The 21,336-nt window shown below is 41.2% G+C and overlaps 2 protein-coding genes across 2 annotated transcripts in view; one reads left to right on the forward strand and one right to left on the reverse strand.

The window, feature by feature from the left end:
* The window catches only part of LOC143880436 (interactor of constitutive active ROPs 2, chloroplastic-like), a 96,292-nt gene that overhangs the window by 44,132 nt on the left and 30,824 nt on the right, over positions 1 to 21,336 (reverse strand). The window lies entirely within an intron of this gene.
* On the forward strand, positions 2,518 to 4,741 carry LOC143879118 (uncharacterized). The gene is made up of 6 exons (XM_077381303.1): positions 2,518 to 2,704; positions 2,797 to 2,993; positions 3,128 to 4,213; positions 4,290 to 4,319; positions 4,414 to 4,557; positions 4,646 to 4,741. The coding sequence occupies exons 1-6, from the start codon at positions 2,518 to 2,520 to the stop codon at positions 4,739 to 4,741; spliced, it is 1,740 nt and encodes a 579-aa protein (XP_077237418.1).

Consider the following 21,336-nt stretch of genomic DNA (forward strand, 5'->3'; position numbering starts at 1 on the left):
CGGTTTATCAAAAATAAATAAAACCAATGGGAAGCCACGAGACTTTAGGCGAGGAAACCCTCGAGACTTTAGGCGAGGAAACCGTCAAAAACAAAAAAACCAATGGTGGTTTTATAAAAAAAAATTAGGGAAAATTACACTTACACCCCCTGTAGTTTTTGACAGATACACTTCTAACCTTGCATTTCAAAACGTGACAAGTACACCCCCTGAAGTTTCGTTGGGCTTTTTTAACTGGACGGAGCTGACGACAACGGTGAAATGACCATTATACTCTTCGTTTTTAACTGAAGTAAATGACGAAGAGTAAAACAGAAGTAAAAAAAGTAAGAAATTTTTTTTGCCTTTCCTCCTTCGCCTCTTCGTTCCCAACTCCCCATCATGAAGAATTGGTTTAATATCTTAAATCTTCAGGTACCTTTATTCTGCCCTAATTTATGTTTTTGTGCCATAGTTTATGGTTTTGTGCATGGAGTTGACGTTTTTTGAAATGAAACCCTAAAATTTTATATAGTTTTTTTGGTGTTTTGTAATGTTTCTGTTGGGGATGTGGGTTTTCTTCCTTCGAAACCCTTTTTTAGTGGAAGAAGTTGATTATTTGTTGTTGTTTGGATAAATTAGGTTTTTTCTTGTCATTGTGTGAAAAAATTAGGGATTTCAATTCGAATGACTTAGGGGTTTCTGTTTTTTTAGTGTGAGTGTGGTCCCCCCCCCCTTTAGTTTCTATTTGATTTGCTACTGGTAGTGGAATTTGTAGGGAATGTCGCTTCTTTTGTAGCGAAACCCTAATTTTCCCCCAATTTCGACCCTTTAGGCATAGGAAGCCCTTATAAATTAGGGGTTTCTGTCTGTTGTGTTTCTTTAAGGGCATATTTAACAACCATAGTGGGTTACTGTACCCATTGGGGTGTGGTCTTCCTTTATAAATTCATATTTTGTGGCCCCCCTCCATAAAATCTGTGTTTTTCAGTTACAATTACCGGGTTACTGTAGCCATGGGGTGTGTTTTATTGTGTTTTGTACCACTATGTATTTTAATGACATTGGTGACCCACATCTACCTCATTTAACTTCTGTTGAGAGACAATATAAGCTTAGTAGGTCAACATTTAAGTACATTTAACTTCTGTTGGCCCTTTATTACTTTGTACAATCTAACTCCTTTATTTATGTTGGCCCTTTATGACAGTGATGAACTATGTTACTTTCAAGGTCCACTATGGTGGCAAATTTGATAAATCTAAGAGGGCATATAAGGGGGGATCTGTTACCCACATTGATGATGTCGACCCAGACAAGGTCTCCCTTTTTGAAATGCAAGACATGATGTCGGAAATAGTAGGCACCCCTCTCCACCTTTTCATGTATCATAGAATTGAAGGGAGGGGTAAGAAAGGTAGGTTTATTCTGATCAATTCCGATAGAGATGTGTTGCAAATGATGGAGGTTCATAGAGGGAAAAAAACTATCCATATATTTCTTGACACTCCCCCATTGCCACCAAATGTAGTTGATGTATTGGGAGTGACCTCACAAACTGGTGTCTTGTGTGGGAGCTCACATAGTGTCTTGGGAGCTGATGTTGGTGTGCATGGCCAATTGGAAGTCCCCACTGAACAGGTTGAAGTTGATGTAAGGTTGGGTAGGTCAGTGGAGACCCCCACTGAACAGGTTGAAGTTGATGTAAGCTTGGGTAGGGCAGTGGAGACCCCCACTGAACAGGTTGAAGTTGATGTAAGCTTGGGTAGGGTAGTGGAGACCCCCAGTGAACAGGTTCATGAAAATTTGCCTAGGAGAGTGGAGAACCAAGGTGATGACAATTTGGCTGCGCCACGGGAATCCTCAATTCAACAGACTGAACTTGATGATTGTTTTCCTAGCAATCTTGGTGGAGATTATGAAGATTATGAAGGTTCCGATGATTTTCTTGATGATGACTATGATGTCTCTAGTTTTAATGGTAATAGTGATAGTAGCTGTAGAGTAGGAAGTGACTCTGATTATGATGATGATTTATTGGGGGGAGATGAAGATGTTGTTGAAGAACAACCTGTAAATGAGAAGGATGATGTAGCTGATGAATGTCCAGAGGAGGTTATATGTCCTGATCCTCTAAGGTCAAATGTGCATGAAGAAGATGATGATGACTATTGCATAAGAAGTCCAAGGTCTTCCTCAGATGAGCGAGAACCTAGAGTAGAGTTTAATGAGAATGTGGATATGCAGAAGCCAGTGTTGGTTGTGGGGATGATATTTAGCTTCCCTCAAGTTTTAAGAGCTGCTTTGAAGGAATATGCTATCAAGCATGGGTTCGACTATACTTTTCTGAAGAATGAGAGTTCAAGAGTGACTGCAGTGTGCAAGAGTAAGTGTGGTTGGATGATACACGCTTCTCCCATGCAGATGGGCAAAGGTTTTCAAATCAAAAGCTATGTGCCCAGTCATAAGTGCCTTAGATCATATCAGAATCACTAGGTGACTTCTTCTTGGTTGTCTTCTAAGTATCTTGAGAAGATCATGGATGACCCCAATTGGAATATACATGCAATCAGAAAGAGTGTGAAAATGGATTTTAAAGTTGATGTTTCCAACTCAAAGATATATAGGGCGAAGAGGAAGGCTATGGTATGCATTGAGGGTGGTTATGTTGAGCAGTATGCTAGAGTCTGGGACTATTGTGACCTTGTTAGGTCTAGAAACCCAGGTAGTTGTGTTAAGCTGAAGGTCGAAAGGCCAACTTTAGATGTGATGCCAATCTTTCAGAGGCTTTATATTAGTCTTCATGCTATGAGGCAGGGGTTCTTGGCCGGTTGCAGGCCCTTCATTGGTTTGGATGGGTGTCATTTGAAAGGACCCTGGGGGGACAAGTTTTAAGTGCAGTTGGGAAGGACGCAAATGAACAAATGTTCCCTATAACCTATGCAGTGGTTGAGGCTGAATTGAAAGAGTCTTGGACTTGGTTTCTAAGAACACTCCTCGATGATATTGGGTCAGTTGAGACTTATGGATGGACGTTTATTTCCGATAGATAAAAGGTATAACTCATTAATTTACAGTTTACAATACTTATGTGACACTCTAGCTATTATGTTATTATCTAATTGTTCCTTATCATCTTCTTTTGTAGGGATTGGTTGAAACCTTTGAGGAAATATTACCAAATGCCGATCATAGATTTTGTGTGAGGCATATGTACAACAACTTCAAGGCCGAGTTCAAAGGCAAACTTCTAAAAGACACAATGTGGTCAGCAGCCTATGCTAGCACTCCCATTGAGTTTCAGAAGAAAATGGAAGAGATGGAGAAGCTAGATAAGAAGGCACATGCATATTTGCAGAAAATTAATCCTACTTTGTGGTCACGATCGGCATTCAACCCTAAGCCAAAGTGTAACCTTCTTGTCAACAACTTGTCTGAGACATTCAATGGCTTCATCCTACTTGCTAGGGACAAGCCTATTCTGACATTGTTGGAAATCATCAGAAGGCTTCTAATGGGGAGGTTTCAAAAGCAGAGGTCTGCGATGGATAAGTATGAAGGCCCAACTTGCCCCAAAATTCAGGAGAAGTTGGAGAAATTGATGGGAGCTTGTGATTGCCACGTTGAGTGGTCGGGTGGGGAAGAATATGAGGTTCAGAGGCATGGAAAGCAATATGAGGTTCAGAGGCATGGAAAGCAATATGTTGTTAATTTAGCAAAAAATTGTTGTGGGTGTATGAGTTGGGATTTGACAGGCCTTCCATGCATACATGCCATTGCTGCCATCTTTCACCAAAAGGAGCCAGTTGAAAAATTTGTCCACCCATACTACCATACTGATGCCTTCAGAAGGAGTTACAGAGAAATAATTCACGCTATGCCGAGTATAGAGCAGTGGCCTCGAGTAGACATGGAAGCTGTTCAGCCACCTCCAGTGAGAAGGCCTCCAGGAAGGCCGAAGAAGTTAAGGAGAAGGGATGCAGATGAGCCCCAAAGAGCAGCTAATCCTTTCAAGTTGGTAAGAAGGCATAGCTCTCTAAAATGTGGTAAGTGTGGTCAATTTGGCCACAACACCCGCACTTGTAAGGGTCCAATCAAAGAGAAAAGAAAGGCTCCTTCTAGAGGGACAAGGGCACCTACTTCCGTTGATGTTGGACATCGTAGAGGCAAAGAACCTAGTATCAGGGGTAGAGGAGGAAGATGTGGCATAGGGGTTGGGGGTAGGACAGACCAGGTACTCTTAGTTCTAGCAATACATGTTTGGTGCTTCTTTAGAACAATTACTATTGTGTCATTGTTACATGTCCTAGCAATACAATTACTATTATGTCACAGAGCAGGTACTATTACTTTAGTCAAATACATGGTTGGTGATTCTTTAAAATAATTACTATTATTTGTTTAGCTAATGGTTTTTGTTTCAATATTACACAGGCTAATGTTGATATTGGAGGAAGAGGTGAGAGAGGTGGAGTAGACCCTACTAGAGATGGGGGAAGAGGACGGAGAGCTGGCAGAGGTGGACCCTTTGGAGTTGGCATATATCAAGGGCACTATTTCTCATATCCAACTAGACAAGTAATTCATAAACTTTTTAGTTGTTATCTGACCTTACTCTATGAATTATACTATATCACCTAACTTGTTTTTGTTGGAACATGTGTAGTCACACAGGAAATCTAGTGGAACACAAGGTGCTAGTACTTCGTGCGTGGGAAGTACTTCTGGTGTTCAAGTAGGGGGACCATATGTTGGGACTTAGCAATCCGCAGCTCCTGGTGCCAACTGATTGTGTTATTTGGAGACCCTTTTGTGTTGGAGCTGCTTGGTTGTGGGATCAGGAGGTGATTGGAGTTAGAGTTGTTTGCTTTGGTGCTTATTTGGTCCTTCTGGTTCATAGTTGCTTTTTTGGAACAATGAAATTTCTATTTTGAATGATGTATAGAGTGGTCTTCATGCTTTTGATCAGTGGGTTGTAATGAAACAATTTCATGGTTTTTTTTCTTTCGAAGTTTACACGGCTTGGAACAAATGATGGTCAGCAAACCTTTAATCAGTGGGTTGAAATATTACAACTGTTATGTAATGAATGTGGGATGCAATGAATGTGGTTGTAATCGATGTGGTTGAATGTGGATGTAAAGATTGTGGTTGTAATGAATCTTGGATGTAATGAATGGTGGATGTAATGAATGTGGTTGAGTCTTGAAGTTTCAGTTGCAGGTTCATTTCGCAGATTCAATTTCAAATGCTTATCATTTTGCAGGTTCATTAGTGGGTTGAAACAAGTTGTATTCAAAACAGGTTGTATGTTCATTTGGATGTTTATTCACTCAGGTTTTGTAATGGGTGTGTAATCCCAGATGGTTGTATTCAAACAGGTTGAAAATGGACCCCAGATGGTTGTATTCAAACAGGTTTTGTAATGGGTGTGTAATCCCAGATGGCTATATTCAAACATGTTGTATTTCACACTATGTTTGTAAAATATGGTCCCCAACTGAATTGTAATTCAAACAGTTTGTAATTCACAGTTTATAAAAATTCTCCCCAATTGCCATTTACCCATCTACCAATCCCTTTCTAAAAATTCTCCCCTATTGCAACCTGATATGCTTAAACTATCATCACATAGCAAATCAAATGGCATAAACATAAGAATTGTAGACTGATAATAACATAACTCCCATAACTCAAAATGGACTACAATTGCCCCCTCAAACAGAACAATTGTAGCACATTACAAAAGTACATCAATTTCATCACTTATAGTTCCGATTTCTTACATCAGGTCAGATTACAAAATGTTCCTAACATCACTACCATCTTCCTACAGCCCATAAATTGCAACCACTAGGAAAACAACAAAGAGGACAGCTCCACCCCATGAAACTACAAGGTCCGCAAAAACTTCTCTCGTCGACGATACATCGCAACATCGGCGTCAACCTTCTCCAACCTTTCAATCTCCTCCATTAGTTTCGAAAATCTCTCCATAATCTTTGCTACAACAGTTCGTCCATGAATACAAATTGCGGATCGACCCATTCAAAGAACCCGCACGAAGCATCCATCTGAAAACAGAGAAGAACATTTAGGGATGACAAAGAAAAAGATGAAAAAAAAAACTAATAACAACTTCTGAGGGGTGAATCGACCAAGAGGAGCTCATCACCTCAAACCCAGAGCACCCCAAAAACCTTCTCCCAAAATTATTGCTCGTCCATGACGTTCTGAGGGGTGCTCTTTGGCCGCAATGACAGTTTGTAATCGGCTAAATTGACCAAGAGGAGCCTCTGGATGCCATTGTTGGAAGGAAGAAACGAAGTTGGGGAAAATGGACTCCCTAATCCTAAACAAATGCCCAAATGCCTCTTCAAATGAAGAAACAAAGTTAGGAAAAATGGAAACCATAACCTAATCCTACCCTAATCCGGCGAACAAAGGTACTGATTTTTCAAAAAAAAAAAGAAGCTTTGATCTCTTTAACGCATAGAGGACATTTCAGCGAGTTTTCATGCTATAGTAAAAACCCTCGTATGTTTCAACTCTTCAACGCAGAGACGAGGGTATTTCCGGCATCAAAATACCAACCATGGTTAGTTTTTGTAATTCCGTCGAGCTAAACAGACGCCTCGTTGACCGAAGGGGTGTCGTTAAATCAAATTAAAACTTCAGGGGGTGTACTTGTCACGTTTTGAAATGCAAGGTTAGACGTGTATGTGTCAGAAACTACAAGGGGTGTAAGTGTAATTTTCCCAAAAAAATTAAAAAAGAAGTTTTAGGGTTTTTGTTCGTCGGAAAACCTCGAGACTTTTTAGGTGAGGAAACCTCCCAATTTCTTAGGCGTAAAGTAAAGTCGTGCCTCTTAGACAAGTAACGCGCAACGTGAGTGGGCCCCCTTTGAACTTGCGCCGCTTTCAACAACCAATAGGGGAGTAAATAAGAAATCGTCCGCAGATTCTCTGGTAACGTTAGCAGAAACACTTTCCTCATATATATATATATATATATATATATATATATATATATATATATAGAGAGAGAGAGAGAGAGAGAGAGAGAGAGAGAGAGAGAGAGAGAGAGAGAGAAGGTACTCCCTAGAGTAGATAATTTATCTACTCCCTACCTTAAAATAACAGTTGGGGCCACATTGTTTGGGTGATCCAAAGCATTCATTTGATGGGCCCTCACTTAGATAGGGTGTGCCCAAAAAATCAGCTCGATAAGATCATCCTAACCCTATGAACTGTAGAGGCAAAAATGGACGTGTATAAACTTGCACAAATTTGTCCTTTTTTTGCCCCCACAGTTCATAGGGTTAGGATGATCCTATCGAGCTGATTTTTTGGGCACACCCTATCTATGTGAGGGCGCATCAAATGAATGCTTTGGATCACCCAAACAATGTGGCCCCAACTGTTATTTTAAGGTAGGGAGTAGATAAGCTATCTACTCGGGAGTACCTTCTCTCCTCTCTCTCTCTCTCTCTCTCTCTCTCTATATATATATATATATATATATATATATATATATATGAGAAAAGGGTTCTTGCAAACGTGTGCAGGTAAGTTACCTGCACACGAGTGTAGAAACAAGGTGGGGGCTACATTTTTGTGGGGATCAAAACCATTCATTTGAAAGGCCCTTCCATGGATGAGGTGTGGCCCAAAAATCAGCCCCATTGGATCGTCCAAACCCAATCACAGGTGGGGGGAGGGGGGAAATGGACAGACACCGTGTGTCCATGTTTTTGCCCATTTTCCCTTTACAAATGGCAGGGTTGGGATGATCCAATGGGGCTGATTTTTGGGCCACACCCTATCCATGGAGGGGCCTTCCAAGTGAATGCTTTGGATCCCCAAAAAATGTGGGCCCCAACCCTGTTTTTGCACTCATGTGCAGGTAAGCTTACATGTACACGTGTGCAGATAAGTTATATATATATATATATATATATATATATATATATATATATATATATATATATATATAGAGAGAGAGAGAGAGAGAGAGAGAGAGAGAGAGAGAGCGGTTTCTACACACAAGTGTAGATAAGTTATCTACACACTAGCTTCAAATACAGTGGGGGCCCACATTGTTTGGGTGATCCAAAGCATTCATTTGAAGGGCCCTCACATAGATAGGGTGTGCCCAAAAAATCAGCTTCATAGGATCATCCTAACCCTTCGAACCGTGGAGGCAAAAAATGGACAGATTTGTGAAGGTTTATACATGTCCATTTTACCTCCACAAATCATAGGGTTGGGATGGTCCTATGGAGTTGATTTTTTGTGGACACCCTATCTATACGAGGGCCTATCAAATGAATGGTTTGGATCACCCAAACAATATGCCCTCCACTGTCTTTTAAGCTAGTGTGTAGATAACTTATCTACACTTGTGTGTAGAAACCTCTCTCTCTCTCTCTGTATATATATATATATATATATATATATGAGGAAACTGTTGGTGAGCTTAAGCTCACCAAACTTATGGTGAGCTAGCTTGCCCAATCACATGGGGGCCCACTTTGTTAGGATGATCCAAACCATTCATTTGAAAGTCCCTTACATAGATGGGGGGTGTACCAAAAATCAGCTCCATAGGATCATCCTAACCCCTCCATTTGTGGAGGACAAAAATGGACAGACACAAATCTGCCCCATTTTTGTCCTCCACAAATGGAGGGGTTAGGATGATCCTATGGAGCTGATTTTTGCTACACCCCCTATCTATGATAAGGCCTTGCAAATGAATGGTTTGGATCACTCCCCAAAATGTGGGACCCATGTGATTGGGCAAGCTAGCTCACCATAAGTTTGGTGAGCTTAAGCTCACCAACAGTTTCCTCTATATATATATATATATATATATGAGGAAAGTGTTTCTAGTCCGGCCGACTAGAGATCATTCTCTAGTCCGCCACCCAAAAACACATGGGTCCCACATATTTGGGTGATGCAAAGCATTCATTTGATGGGCCCTGACATAGAGACGGTGTCCACAAGAAATTAGCTTCATAGGATCATCCCAACCCTATGATTTGTGGAGCTTAAAATGGACGGCTATAAACCGCCACAAATCTGTCCATTTTTTTAACTCCACAAATCGAAGGGTTAAGAAGATCCTATGAAGTTGAATTTTTGTGGACATCCTATCTATGATGAGGCCTATCAAATGAATGCTTTAGATCACCCAAATATGTGGGACCCATGTGTTTTTGGGTGGCGGACTAGAGAATGATCTCTAGTCGGCAGGTCTAGAAACACTTCTCTCTCTCTCTCTCTCTCTCTCTCTTTATATATATATATATATATATATATATATATATATATATATATATATATATATATATATATATATATATATAGAGGAAACTGTTGGTGAGCTTAAGCTCACCAAACTTATGGTGAGCTAGCTTGCCCAATCACATGGGGGCCCACTTTGTTAGGATGATCCAAAGCATTCATTTGAAAGTCCCTTACATAGATGGGGGGTGTACCAAAAATCAGCTCCATAGGATCATCCTAACCCCTCCATTTGTGGAGGACAAAAATGGACAGACACAAATCTACCCCATTTTTGTCCTCCACAAATGGAGGGGTTAGGATGATCCTATGGAGCTGATTTTTGGTACACCCCCTATCTATGATAAGGCCTTCCAAATGAATGGTTTGGATCACTCCCCAAAATGTGGGACCCATGTGATTGGGCAAGCTAGCTCACCATAAGTTTGGTGAGCTTAAGCTCACCAACAGATTCCTCTCTCTCTATATATATATATATTATAATAAGGAGGAACACCTATTTTACTGTTTTTTCAACTTTGCTTAAGTGTTAGCCTCCCATTTCGTCTAACCATATGTTTTAAATCAACTTTGCTTACGTGTCAGCCCCCCCTTTCGTCTTACCCAGAGAGAAAAAATTGGTCGCGATCTTTCAGATATTTTCTCTCGATATAGTCCCTGAGATTTTCTCCCTCTCTTTCTCTCTCGAGTTGTCGCTTGGTTACGCCTAAAATCTCGCCTCGACTCACACGTAAAGAAACTTGCGAGATTTTCTCTCTCTCTCTCTCTCTCTCTCTCTCTCTCTCTCTCTCTCGATTGATCGATATGTCGGTTGGCTTCCCCATCTCAACGTCTCTACCTTGGCCCGCCTCGACTCGCACGTAAAGAAATTTGCGCTTCACGTCTTTCTTCGGAGACCGATTGGGCGAAAGCCCAAAATTCGACTCACAACAGTCTCTTCTTTTTTCCTATCTCAATCAATCAACCTACAAATCTAGGGTTTGAGTTTGAGTTTTAGGGTAGGGAGGAAGTTATAGATGCAGGAAATTGAAGGTTTCGAATGGCGATAATGGAGATGCTTCTTTTAGATGGAGCAGAACGTGCCACTACCCAGTTTTCAGTGATCATCTGTTACGTGCCTAATCGAACGTAACAGAAATAAACAAAATAAAAGAGAAATAGAGGGGGGGGGATGGTTGATTCGAGGCAACCGGACCTCCTAGCGGCTCGATTCGAGATGAGCCATGACTCTCCAAAACAAAGTCTCCTTTGCTGTAAATTATCTTCTCTTCCTTTTTTCTTTCATTAGATTACTACTACATATATACAAGCAAGAGAGAGTGCCACATCACAAGCACACTTACCCACTAACAAGACACATCACAAATAACTAACACCCACCTAGGGGTGGACATGGTTCGGTTCGGTTCGGTTTTGGGCTAAACCCATAACCGAACCATATATAATCGGTTCCCTGAAATTGGAACCAGAACCGAACCATATATGTATGGAACCGAACCGAACCGAACCAGAACCATATATAATCGGTTCGGTTCGGTTCGGTTCTGGGTTTACCCAACCTTCACCAATGGCCCTGTAACCCCTGGGTTTACCCAACATGTGTCATGCGACAAGGCGCAAACCATAGTAACAGTAATAGTAGTGGGCTAGTAACAGCCTGGGTGATATTTATTGTTTTTGGTCGTCATTTTACATTTGATTAAGGCATGAAAAAGCAGAAAATGAACGGTTTGGATATTCCTATGAAGTGGGCCAACAAATGAACGGTTTGGATATTCCTATGAAGTGGGCCGTACATTACTTTTTTGAAAATACTATATTTTAGGGCCACACCCCACACCCTATAAAATCTTGTGGAAATGATATTTCCATATCCCCTGCATGAATTAAAACTTATAAGGGGGTGAATTAAAATGGGCGTGGGGTGATTTTATCAAATGAGGAGGTATGGAACTTAAGGACTAAAGGTGAGGGTCGGTTCTCGGTTCGGTTTTCGGTTCCCGAATCCCAAACCCAGAACCGAATCGAATTTGCACCGGTTCCCGGATTTCGGAACCGGAACCGAACCATATAGAAATGGAACCGAACCGAACTGAACCATATGTGCCGGTTCGGTTCGGTTCCTCGGTTCGAACCGGAACCATATCCACCCCTACACCCACCCCACTACTTAACACATACACCATAATTAACACCCATAACTCTAAAAACACATTCCCACAACTAACACCCACACCATAATCATTATGCACATAACATTCCTTCCCCCTCATAATCAACCTTGTCCTCAGGGTCGAATTTAGAAAATATTGTATTCCGCCGGGGTCCCAAATCTTGTTGGGCACACTTCAATTGAGAAACACAATCAACTTTAGACCTCCGTATTCTTCAAAAGTAACGAGCGTGATCTTTCGAAACCCGCTTTTAAAATTTACTGCCCTCAAAGTTGGAATGGAATAAAAATTTTCATCCTCATCACCATTGATTTTCACGATTTTCTCTACGTGAGCATCAACTTTCTCAAGATATAACTTTGCTCCTTTACGCATTTCTTTGATCTCTTCACTGATTTTTCCCAAGCCTTCCGTGATTCGCCAGTACTCCTCCATCATTTAAAAAAAATTCACTTTGATTTGCCGGAAATCATCGCGTAGGGATTCCAAAACCTCTAACGGCATAGGCATGGCGTAGGATCTACCGCTTTGATGCCAATTGTTACATGCCTAATCGGCCGTAACGGAAATAAACAAAATAAAAGAGAAATAGAGGAGGGGGGGGATGGTTGATTCGAGGCAACCGGACCTCCTAGCGGCTCGAATCGAGAGGAGCCATGACTCTCCGAAACAAAGTCTCATTTGCTGTAAATTATCTTCTCTTCCTTTTTTCTTTCATTAGATTACTACTACATAAATACAAGCAAGAGAGAGTGTCACATCACAAGCACATTTACCCACTAACAAGACACATCACAAATAACTAACACCCACTACTTAACACATACACCATAACTAACACCCATAACTCTAAAAACACATTCCCACAACTAACACCCACACCATAATCATTATGCACATAACATCATCTCTTTTTTTTTTTCTTTTTTTTTATCGAAACTCCATCTGCTACCCAGATGGAGATGGTGCTGAACGTGCCGTGCCGCTACCTCTCAAAATTAATCTAGCCTGGATCTGTGTTTCTTCAATTTTGAGATGTTTGGTGTTATTTCCTCTTCTTCTAGGTTCATCTATTTTCATTTCCTGATTTTTTGGTAATTATGAAAAAATATGAAGAAATTTCCCAGAATTTTATGCGTGAGCCATCATTCTGAGAAAGTGATGGCTTTTAGTTGTTTCATGATATAAATACCAAAGTCTGTTTCATCTTCATTATAGTTATACGTGTGTATTCTATATGCGATTCCATCAACTTAAATCATTGTGATTAAGAAATTTGTAATCTTTTTTCACTTCAAAATGCTTAGACGGATTAAGAAATTTGTAGTCTTTTTGCACTTCAAAATGCTAACACCCAGAATTTGTACAGATCAACGCCACCAGGCATATCGGCCTCGATCGTTCCCTGTCTGCTTACAATGAAGCCTCACACATTGAGCTCATCTCTCTTCCGTATTGGGTATGTTTCACCTCCTCTTTCAATTATAGCTATATTTTCTGTGGTTTGAAAGAAAAATCACAATACTTCTGACATTTTTTCTGCAATAGAGGCCTATGGCTATTCCCTATCCATCATGTGAATCCCCTGCTTTCGTTGAGCAGGACTGGCTCGGGGTGCTTGCAGGTGATCCCTGCATAGATCTTAAATTGCAGATATTTTGCAATTTCATATGAGGTGGTAATCAATTTCATGCCAATTGATGTCAGTACTTATATATTGTTGATCAATTATTCGAAGAAATGCTTCAGTAAAAAATCACAAATTCACCCCAAATCATACAGTCCATGAAAAGTAACCAATGTAACTTTACTACCTCCAATGCCCAAGATTTTTTGCAGCAGCCTTCAAAATATTTCAGCATCAATACCTTCACTTCTGCATTTTTCCATATCCACTCCATTATCAACTCCCTTAGTTCAAGAGATGAACAGGTTAGGGTTTTTAGGGTTTTAAGAGGGAGATGATGAACAGCGAGGAGCCGCCTCCTCGCAAAGTCCCTAATGTTGGTTCTCCTTCTGATCCACTAAACTCTGATGAGTTTCCGTCACTTCCCAGACTCGCCGGAGCCACCTACAGGGTTCCACCGCCTCCGGTGGCCAAAGTGGCTACCCTTGCGGGAAGGAACTATGCTTCTGCGGCTTCCAAAAATCTGTTTCTCCCCAAAATTTCTCTGGGTGTCAAAGCTCCATCCAAGACTGCTTCAGGTGAGCCTGCTCTCTTCCTCACAGAAAATGAGATTCAACAAGGAGCAGAACCATTCAGACTGGCCTTGGTTGCTAAATGTTCCTATGGAAGGCCTTCTTTATATGTGGTGAAAGAAGCTCTGAAGTTGAAGCTTCACCTTGCCGAAGATCCCATGATTACTGTTTTGGATAAAAGACACCTTCTCATTCGATTTGGTAATGAGAGGGATTTCTTAGCTGTTTGGTTGGAGGATAATTTTAAAGTTCAGGGTTTCCTCTTCCGGTTCCTAAGATGGTCCCCTGATTTTGTCCCTGGTCTAGAACCTCCTATTGCGGCGGTGTGGATCACTCTTCCCGGCCTCCCTCTTTTCTACTTCAATGAAGACTATCTCTTCTCTGTTGGAAGTCTGGTGGGGCGGGTGCTGAAGATCGACGCTCCGACCATTCAAGGTACTAGAACCGAGGTTGCAAGGCTCTGTATCGAGGTGGATATTAGAGAAAAATTTCATGAGAGGGTGTGGTTAAGTATGCCAGGGGGCAAAGGAAAATGGCAAAAGGTGATTTTCGAAAAATTACCAAAATATTGTTTTTCATGTGGTAAGTTTGGTCACCTTGGGGCTGACTGCAAAGCCAAAACTCTTTTGGTTCATGGAAAACAGCATGGAGGGTCCATTGGTGAGGGCCTGGCTGACGGGAAGCCAGAATCATCCATTGAAACCGGGATCGACAGATCATTGGGGGAAGGGCTTTCAGTGAAGGCTCCCTCCCAAGCGACCAAAGTTTGGGTCGATGCTGCTTTTCCTAAAGGCAAAAGAAGGAGTTCGGGCCCGGTTCCAGAAAGACTTCCAGGTTTGGTTCCTCTGCAGCCTCCAGCTTCAGATGATGATTGCTCTCAATTGTCCGTCGTCTCCCTAACTGAAAGAGAGGAAGAGGAAATGCAGCTTGAATTGATGGCTGACCATCTGTCCTTCATTATCTCCAACAAGGAAAGGGGTATGATGGAGCGATCTAAGGATGCTTCTTCGGTTTCCAATTCCGATCTTGCACAGGTCCCTCCATTATCTCCCATCGTCGCACAGCCGGCTGCAAGCCTTGTTGAATTAATACCTGTTGATGCAATCGAAGACTCACCCCAGCTTTTAGCCATTTCGGGTGTTGATCCAAATATTGAATCTGAGACATTAACGGACTTAGTCTTGGATCCGATTTCATCTCTGCTAGATGTCCAAGTAGATTCTGTGGATCTAGCTGATCTTTCGGGCTCCTTGTTGCTGCACAGAGTTTCGATTGAGGGTGGCATTAGTCCACCTAGCCGAGCATTGGAGAAGGTCACCTCGGTTCCTCCTCTAGTGTTTGAAGGTCTACTGGCCTCTCCTCCCCATAATGTTGCCTCTCTGGTGGAAGTCCATATCTCAGATAAGAGTTCACTATCTGCAAGGAAATTGAAATCTAAAAGTCCCCGACAAAAAGTGGTATCTTTTGGCCAAGTAGAAATCAACTACCCCAGGCCAGTTCATGATCAAAGGACCAATTCAGTGCAGTCGCTAGAAGGAAAAAATAGTGGAAATGTCTTACCTCGGAGGGTTGCCCTGTTGGAGGCCAACTCCCAAATGTTCTCAGATAAGGGCAGAGAAGAGAATCTCAGCAACTCCTTGTTGTTGGACAAAGGTGCTGCTGGCAATTTAATTGGTGACCTTGAAATTGTCCCTAAGAAAACTACTGCTAAAGCTAAAGGCAAGGGGAAAAAATCAACTGGTATTAATACCCGGTCAGAGAAAGTTTTGGGTTTCCAATCTTCTTGATGAATGGGATAATATGGAATATTAGAGGGGTGAGATGCAGGACCACTCGAATGAGGCTGAACAGTATTAGAAAAATGTACAATCCTAACTTTATAGTTCTATTGGAACCTATGATAAGTGAGTCTGAAATCAGTGAAGTGGCTTTGATGTTGAATCTAAGCAATCATATGACTAACCTAGATGGAAAATCTAGGATCTGGCTTCTATGGAATAACTCCCTTCAACTAGAGTTTATCTCTTCTTCCTCTCAAGCTCTAACTGTTGAGGCTCGTCATTCGATGTCTGGAAAGGAAGCTTTCTTGACCTTCGTATATGCAAGCTGTTCGTTGATAGAAAGAAGGAATCTATGGAAGTATCTCTGCGACTGTAGTAAGGATTTTCATAAAGCTTGGCTAGTAGGGGGAGACTTCAACGCTGTTCTGAGTGTGACCGAAAAGCTTGGAAGGATTCCCCCCAGTAGCTCTTCCACATCTGACTTCCAGGATGCCGTGGATGGGGCAGGTTTGATTGACGTGGGGTTTTTTGGCAGCAGATTTACGTGGTGCAATAGTCAAAGTGGTATCTCAAGTGTTCGGGCGAGATTGGATCGAGTCTTAGTAAACTCGATCTGGATGGGTGATTTTCTCTCTACCAAAGTCACTCATCTCTCCCGCTCTTGCTCGGACCATTGTCCTCTCCTTCTGAGTTTTGAATCTTCTCAGGCTCCATCAATAAAACCTTTCAAGTTTCAAAGTATGTGGAGTAGACACAACCAGTTTCAGCAGGTTGTCTTGGATGCCTGGAAGCTCCCTGTGTTTGGCAACCCTCTTGAAGCTTTTGCAAATAAACTCAAGACCACAAAACATTGTCTGAAAGCGTGGAACCTTGTAACTTTTGGAAATGTTTTTCAGAATGTGAAGATAGAGGAGGATGAAGTCATTCAAGCGGAAGCCGTTCACCTATCTGATCCTAGCCAACCCAATGCTGATCTTCTTGAAGCTGCCAATAATAAGTTGAATGAAGCTATTCTACGGGAGGAGATTTTCTTAAGACAAAAATCCAGAGAAAAGTGGCTAAAGGAGGGGGACAAAAACTCAAAGTTTTTTCACGCCTCTCTTCAAATCCAAAGGAAGTATGGGTTGATCAAGAAGATTAAGCAAGGACCCACTTGGGTAGAAGACCCAAAAGTTATAAGGAATCTGGCCGCTGAATTTTTCCAAAAATCTCTTACAGAAGAAGGGGTGGAAGAAGATGTTGAACTGTTGGAGGTAATTCCCAACTTGGTTTCGGTTGAGGATAATATTGCCCTTGTCTCCATCCCATCCGAAGATGAGGTCAAAGATGCTATCTGGGATAGCCCTTCGGAAAGTGCCCCGGGTCCAGATGGCTTCGATAGGGCGTTCTATATTTCATGTTGGGGCATTATTAAGGAGGATCTGGTTGCAGCGACCGTTACATTCTTCAAAGGAGGTAAACTCTCAAGAAAATATTCTTCTACCTTCATTTCTCTTATTCCCAAAGTTGAACAGCCCAAGGACTTCTCTGATTTTACGCCTATTAGCTTGTGTAACTTTTGCTATAAAGTCTTTGCTAAAATTATTGTAACAAGACTTGCAAAAGCCTTGCCTAATCTTATTTCTCCTGAGCAAGGAGCTTTTGTGAAAGGCAGATGTATAACTGACAACATAGTCATTGCCCAAGAGATGATGGCTGGCCTGGGAAGAAAAGTCAGAGGTGGAAATGTCATGCTCAAAATCGATATGGCCAAAGCATATGATCGATTAAACTGGGGCTTCCTCCAAGTCGTTTTATCCAGATTTGGCTTTTCAGAAAGATGGAGGAACCTCATAAAGGAAGCTACCGAAGGGGTGTGGTTTTCAGTGGTTTGCAACGGTGAACCTTATGGGTACTTCAAATCGACAAGAGGTCTGAGACAAGGGGACCCTCTTTCTCCATGCCTCTTTATTTTAGCCGAGGAAGTTCTAAGCAGAGGGATCACTAGGCTATTCCAAGAAGGAAAAGCTTCCTATTTCATGAGAGGACGATCCTGTATTCCGATTACTCACTGTCTTTATGCCGACGACACAATCATTTTCTCTAATGGGTGCAAGAGAAGTATAAGTCAGATTATGAGGTTTCTTGGGAGATACAAGAAGGCTTCTGGGCAACAAATTAACAAAGGTAAGAGTTGTTTGTCAGTTGACGAGAAAATGTCGTCAAGCAGAAAGAATATAATCAAAGTCAATACAGGTTTTCTACTCAAATCCTTCCCAATTCAGTATCTTGGGGTACCATTGTTCTCGGGTAGGATGAAAATTTCCTATTTCGACTTGATGGTTGAGAAAGTGAGGCGTAAGATAGAAGGGTGGAAGGGAAAATTCTTAACTTCAGGAGGGAAACTTGTTCTAATAAATCATGTTCTGGGAAGTATTCCAATTTATACCCTTTCGGCCCTAAGTCCCCCAAAGAGGGTAATTCAGAGAATAGAGAGTCTAATAGCTAATTTTTGGTGGGGAAGCTCCGAATTTGGACTTAAAACTCATTGGGTGGGGTGGAAGCGGATTTGCAAACCTAAGGACGAAGGAGGGCTGGGGTCTAAATCTATGGTGGATCTCAACAAGGCCTTTCGTATGAAGACCCTACACAAGCTTCATCTTAGGAATTCTCTTTGCAGTGAGTTTCTAATATCCTGTTATGGTCGTGGTCAACATCTCAATATGGTGGAAAGTAATGCCAGTAGCTCTAGACTATGGAAAGAAATCTTGGAAGTGAGGGAAATCTGGAAGGAGCATGCTAGATGGGTCGTTGGGAAGGGTTCAATTGGATTTTGGACTGACCTTTGGCTAGGAAGAAGACCATTGGTTGATTTCGTCGATGATCATGCTGATATAAATATCAAAGCTAGCATAGCATCTCTTCAATGCCCAGAAAGAGGATGGAACCTAGAAATTATTCTGAGACATCTCCCAAATCAGTGGGAAGTTGTTTTTGCGAATTTAAAGCTTCCCATTTCAGGCAGTGCTGACCTATTGATATGGAGTAGAACTGACTCCGGCCTTTTTACCATTAAAACGGCTTGGGAAGAATGCCGTATAAAATCGGAGAAGGTGGCCTGGTCTGCAGGGTTGTGGGATTCAATTCCGGCAAGGATCACATGCTTTGGATGGAAGGTTTTTCAAAACGCAGTGCCAGTTGATGTACGTATCAAGGATCGAGGAATTCAGTTGGCTTCCAAGTGTGTTTGCTGCCTCCGAAGTAAAGAAGAATCGTCGGATCACCTATTCGTTTATGGTGAGCTTGCTAAAGCGATTTGGTCTGTTTTTGCCAGAATATGGGGGATAGAGCTCATTCCTTTACAACCTCTTAAAAGCAGGATGAAGGTTTGGTATGAATGGGGAAAGAAAAAGAAATCCTTAGCTGGAATTCTCATGGGCAGCACCCCTCTCTTTATTGCATGGGAAATTTGGAAAGAAAGGTGTGCTAGGAGGATGGAAGGGCGTTTTAACTCAATCCGCTGGGTTCAGTCTAAGATAGTAGAGAATTTAAGAATATTGAGCGCTTCTATAGAGATTCCTCGAGCTCCGACTATGGAGGAAATTCTAGCGCTAGATCTGTTGAAAATCCAGAATCTGGCCCCAAAGCCCCAAAAAGACTCTTGGGTTTGGTGGAAAAGGCCAGAAAAAGGCTTCTTGAAGTTAAACATTGACGGGGCTGCCAAAGGAAATCCGGGTGAGGCTGGAGGGGGTGGGGTTCTTAGGGATGAGAAGGCTTCAGTGATTTTCGCATTCTCCTCCTACTATGGTTCAACTTCGAACATGGTTGCCGAAGCAAGAGCTCTACTAGATGGGCTCCGTTTATGTTTGGCTTTCAAGGTACGTAACCTCATCATCGAATTTGATAGCAAGGTTCTTGTGGATTTTACCCGCAAGAAAGACTCGTGCCCGTGGTCGATCACCTACTTTTGGAAGGAAATCCTTGCTCATATTGATTATATGCGTCCGGATGTCCTTCATCAGTTCAGAGAAGGCAATTCAGTTGCCGATGCGTTGGCGAACGCTGCTTGTGCTTCCAAAGATTTTTCCTTATTTGGCTCTTGGTCAGAAATGCCTTGCAAAGCTCGAGGAGCCGCTCGCTGCGATGCTTTGGGTCTTCCCAATATTCGGTCCGCAAAGCTATAAGGTGGAGTGTGGGTAGGATCTGCTCTTGTTAGATCTAAGTAATTAGGGTCTGTCCCCTTCTCTCTGTTGAGGCATGGTTTATGTCCCCCTTTTTCTTATTCAATATATTAAGAAGGTGCTTTCTGAAAAAAAAATAAAAATAAAAAAAATCACAAATTTAATTCTTTGCTCGCTGGCTTCTCTATTTATTTAACCGGTGGAATGTCAAGAGGTTTTCAAGAAGATGTCGAGGCAAATTTCCACTTCACATCAAAATTCTCCCTTTAGAGGAAATCCAAAGACGCCCTTAAGATTTGATTCCTACCATCTCTTACCTCATAAAGCTTTCGTCTCTGGATTTCAATTTATTGGTTTCACTCACAAATTCTGTCCATTGGATGGTGGATTAAATTCTTAGGAGTGTGTTTCAAGGATCTACATAGAGGGCCTATACAGGGCTCTAGGTAGTAGTGAATGTCTTCAAAAATTGTCATTTCAAATAAGTGACCATGCCATTCTGGTGGTTTTCATCCCATGAAATTCCTGCACATGTGCATCATATTGGATCATTTCCTTCCTCTTCTAATGTGTTATATACATTCTCACTACAAACAATTTATTACTTCACTGTTTGCTTTGGTTTTTCTCCTGTTCAATTCTATATTGTTTTCTAATGTCTTAAGATATATAACTAAATATTTAGGCCTGCCCATTTTCACTTTTTGCTTTGATATTTAGTCATTTTGATCAATTTCAGTAGTACGTAATGATATGTATTGGAAAATGTTGTTTTTTGTGTAGGAGCTTTGTACTAAGATACAAGTAAGCCACAAGGTTAATACCTTCAAGTGTCCCACTTAATATTTTATGAACATCAAAGAACATAAATGGAAGTGAAGAAACAATCTAAAAATCCTTTGGGATCACTATTGGTCAATGTTTAAGGTAATTTTGTGACTCTTTTAGAATTCACGCACGAACGAACGAACGTAGAAGCTGGTGTCATTTATGATCTTATTTATTTGGGGCTATTTATTAACTTACATTAGAATATATATTCCTAATTCTTTTTTCTGTTGTATATTTATACCTTATTTACGAATTCTTCGGCCAATTCTTATTTATGTTTGTTATTTTATAATGTCTCTATTTTTAATTCAGATTTTTGTTATCTTTATCTCAGCCTTGTTAAAAGGAGATTTATCACTTTCTAAGCTCCAACAATATAGACATCTTTGAAATTTAGCAAAACAAACTTATTTTTACTTTTTTTTGTTGCCTTTTAATTGTTTTGGTTGGCCCGTGCACTCATTATCCCGAGAATTTATATGATGCCCGACCGTCAAAATCTCAAGGGCTAGGTGGCAAACCACCTGTCCTTGGATTTTGATCTGGTCAAAACACCATATAAAAACTCCACTATCCCACTTCTCTCTCTCTCTCTCACAGAATGATAACTAAATTTAGATATCTCTCTCTCCACTGAACACGAGAATCCATTCGTCTATTCCAATTTGATAACTTATAGTTGGCGATTCTCCACTTCGTCTATTCCAATTTGATTGACTAAAAGAAGGGACGAGAAGGGGGAAAAAAGAGATCCACTGTTGATGGCTTTACCCTCTGTTCTCCGAAAGAAAAGCCTCAAGAGGCTCCCTTTTCATAAGTATATTCTTCTAGAGGGATTGATTGAGGAGGGGGTAAGAAATACCTGAATTCAAAATATAAATGTTTTTTCTTTGTTTTTAAG

The sequence above is a fragment of the Tasmannia lanceolata genome, unplaced genomic scaffold (assembly GCF_043159265.1).
Source record: "Tasmannia lanceolata isolate RefF3 unplaced genomic scaffold, GAP_Taslan_0.1 ptg000006l, whole genome shotgun sequence".
Lineage (NCBI taxonomy): Eukaryota > Viridiplantae > Streptophyta > Magnoliopsida > Canellales > Winteraceae > Tasmannia > Tasmannia lanceolata.